This window comes from Fonticula alba (assembly GCF_000388065.1).
Source record: "Fonticula alba strain ATCC 38817 unplaced genomic scaffold supercont2.12, whole genome shotgun sequence".
NCBI lineage: Eukaryota > Rotosphaerida > Fonticulaceae > Fonticula > Fonticula alba.
In genome coordinates, this window is record NW_009242982.1 from 240,412 (window position 1) to 242,638 (window position 2,227).

Sequence of the window (2,227 nt, forward strand, 5' to 3'; positions counted from 1 at the left end):
GGGGCACGGGGAGTGCACAACAAAGGCAGGCCGTCAGATGGGAGAAAGGGCATGGTGGAGGGGCTCCCTGAGAAGGAGTTGACGGTCGGTCGGGGGGGTGTGCATGCGTGTGTGCGCAGACAGGTCGACACACAGACAGGTCGACACACGGACAGGAAGACAGCTGGAAAAGAAAAACAAATAAGGCAACACACAAACAACCAAACAACCAAAGTGAAGGAAAGACACACCGCCTCCAGAAGGCCCGGACTGGCCTCATTCAGCTCCTCCAGCGGCGATCGGCTGGCCGAGAGGACGCCCAGCTCCGGGGCTACCTGCAGCAGGGCCGCCAGATCGTCGAAAGGGCGGCTCCGATCCCCGAGGATCTGCTGCTGCATGCGCCCGGCCGAGTGCCGAGGGCTCTTTCGCAGCTGGGAGTAACGCGCCCCGGCCCGACGCGGCGGATGTGCGACTGACATGGCCACAGACAAACGCAACAGGGAGGAGAAGGATGCAAGGAGGGAGGGGGAAGGGGGACAGCGGGCGAGCGGGCAAACGAGCAGGGGACGGCGGGGAGAAGCAGGATATGGCCAGGTGCCGGGGAGGGGGGGATAGGACAGGACAGGACAGGACAGGACAGGACAGGACAGGACAGGACAGGACAGGACAGGACAGGCGGCTAGCGGCTGGCGGGTGAGAAGGAGGAGGATCTCTGGTTGCTGCTCCCGGGGAAACATGGCCGGGACACCGCTCGGGCGGCTGGCCTTTGTCTCTCTCTCTCTCTCTCTCTTTCTCCCTCTCCCTCGCGTCCGTGGGTGCGTATGTGCCGCATCGGGGGGGGGGGCGTGTGAGAGAAAAAAAAACAGCCATCCCTCGGCCTCGGCCTCAGACCTGGGCCGCGGCACGCCGAATCCCCGGCGCTCCCCGGGGTCTCCGGCGGGATCTCGCCCCGGCGCGCGATCGTCGGGCGCGGGGAGGGATTTAAATATCCCAACTGCCAATCGTATGTGTCACGTTGCTGTCGGGAACGGCATTCCCTCACCGGCGGCCCTAGGGTCGCCGTTCTGGGGCCGCACCGAGGCCGGGATCTGGTGGTGTTCTGGCGTGAGGGTATGCCCGGGGGGGCTGGGCGCGTGTGCGTTCGCGCGCCCGGACGCGCATGCGTGTCGGCAAGCGCGCCTTCACCCCCCCCCCCCCTCGGCCTGGGGCTGTTCCTGGACCGAGCGCCGGGACCAGGAACGGCTCTGCCCTGTCGGGGGGGGGGACCGGGGCCGTGCGCCTGTCTGCCTAACGCGCTGGCCGGGGGCAAGGACGCCAGGAGCCACCAGCGGGATGCGGCCCACACAAGCTGGAAAACGAGGGCACGGCGCTGGAAAGCTAGATCTCCCGCGCGTGTGTGTGTGTGTGGGTGGGTGGGTGTGTTTGTGTGACCCTACCCCTGCCGGGTGCTGGGCGAGCGCCCCGGCGCCGTGGACGACAATGTCCTACACGCGCTCGCCCGTGTACCGGCGGCCTCCCCCGCATGCGAGACAGCGGGAGGAGGGGCAGACGAGCAGAAGGGAGGGTTGGCCGCGGCCCGGCGGCTTTCTGTTTCTATGTTTCTAGTCGGGTGGACCCCTGTTTTTGTCCGAGGTGTACCACCCCACGCCCGAAGACCACACACGCACACAGCACCCGGAGACATGTCCGGGAGGGGGAGAGGAGCGGGGGGGGGGGGAGCATGCAGCACCCCAGCACGCGCGTTGCCCGTTCCCCATGGGCGCCGGCCCGGCCCTCGCCAAGCGACTAGGCTACGTCTGGTGCCCTCCGCGCCGGCGCGCGCCAAGGGCCGAGAGCCTCCCGAGGCAGGCGACACCGATGGAGGCCTTTTGGGCCGCCCCGCCGCCGGCTCGCAGCCCGGGCGATCGGGCCTCCTTCCTCTCACACGCCCGACCCCCCGACCGTCCCGCTTCTGGGTACATCCCTCCGCCCTTCTCCAGCCTCTGCTCCCCGCCCGCTCTCGCCCCCGCTGCTGCTCCCCGCCCCTGCCTCTTGCCCCTCGCACGCCTCCGCCCGCCTCCGCCCGCCTCCGCCCGCCCCCTGCCCCTAGGCCCACGTCGGCCGACCCTTCCGCGGGGCCTCCCTCTCGCCCTGGGTCCGCCCTCCGGCGTGGTGTGCGCGCGCGCCCACGCATGGCACGGCACCCGGCGCGGCCGGATGCCTGGATCGCTCGGCGGGGGGGGCCCTGTCTCCTGCTCCCTCCCCTCCT

The 2,227-nt window shown here is 69.7% G+C and overlaps 2 protein-coding genes across 2 annotated transcripts in view; one reads left to right on the top strand and one right to left on the bottom strand.

Moving 5' to 3' along the window:
- The window catches only part of H696_05594 (hypothetical protein), a gene marked incomplete at both ends in the record, with an annotated part of 7,609 nt that extends 7,151 nt beyond the window's left edge, over positions 1–458 (bottom strand). The window contains one exon of the mRNA XM_009499409.1: positions 231–458. Coding sequence (XP_009497684.1) covers positions 231–458 — 228 coding nt within the window. The remainder of the gene's footprint in view (positions 1–230) is intronic.
- Positions 459–1,734: 1,276 nt separating this feature from the next.
- The window catches only part of H696_05595 (hypothetical protein), a gene marked incomplete at both ends in the record, with an annotated part of 1,925 nt that continues 1,432 nt past the window's right edge, over positions 1,735–2,227 (top strand). The window contains 2 exons of the mRNA XM_009499410.1: positions 1,735–1,773; positions 2,069–2,113. Of these exons, the coding sequence (XP_009497685.1) occupies positions 1,735–1,773; positions 2,069–2,113 (84 nt within the window). The remainder of the gene's footprint in view (positions 1,774–2,068; positions 2,114–2,227) is intronic.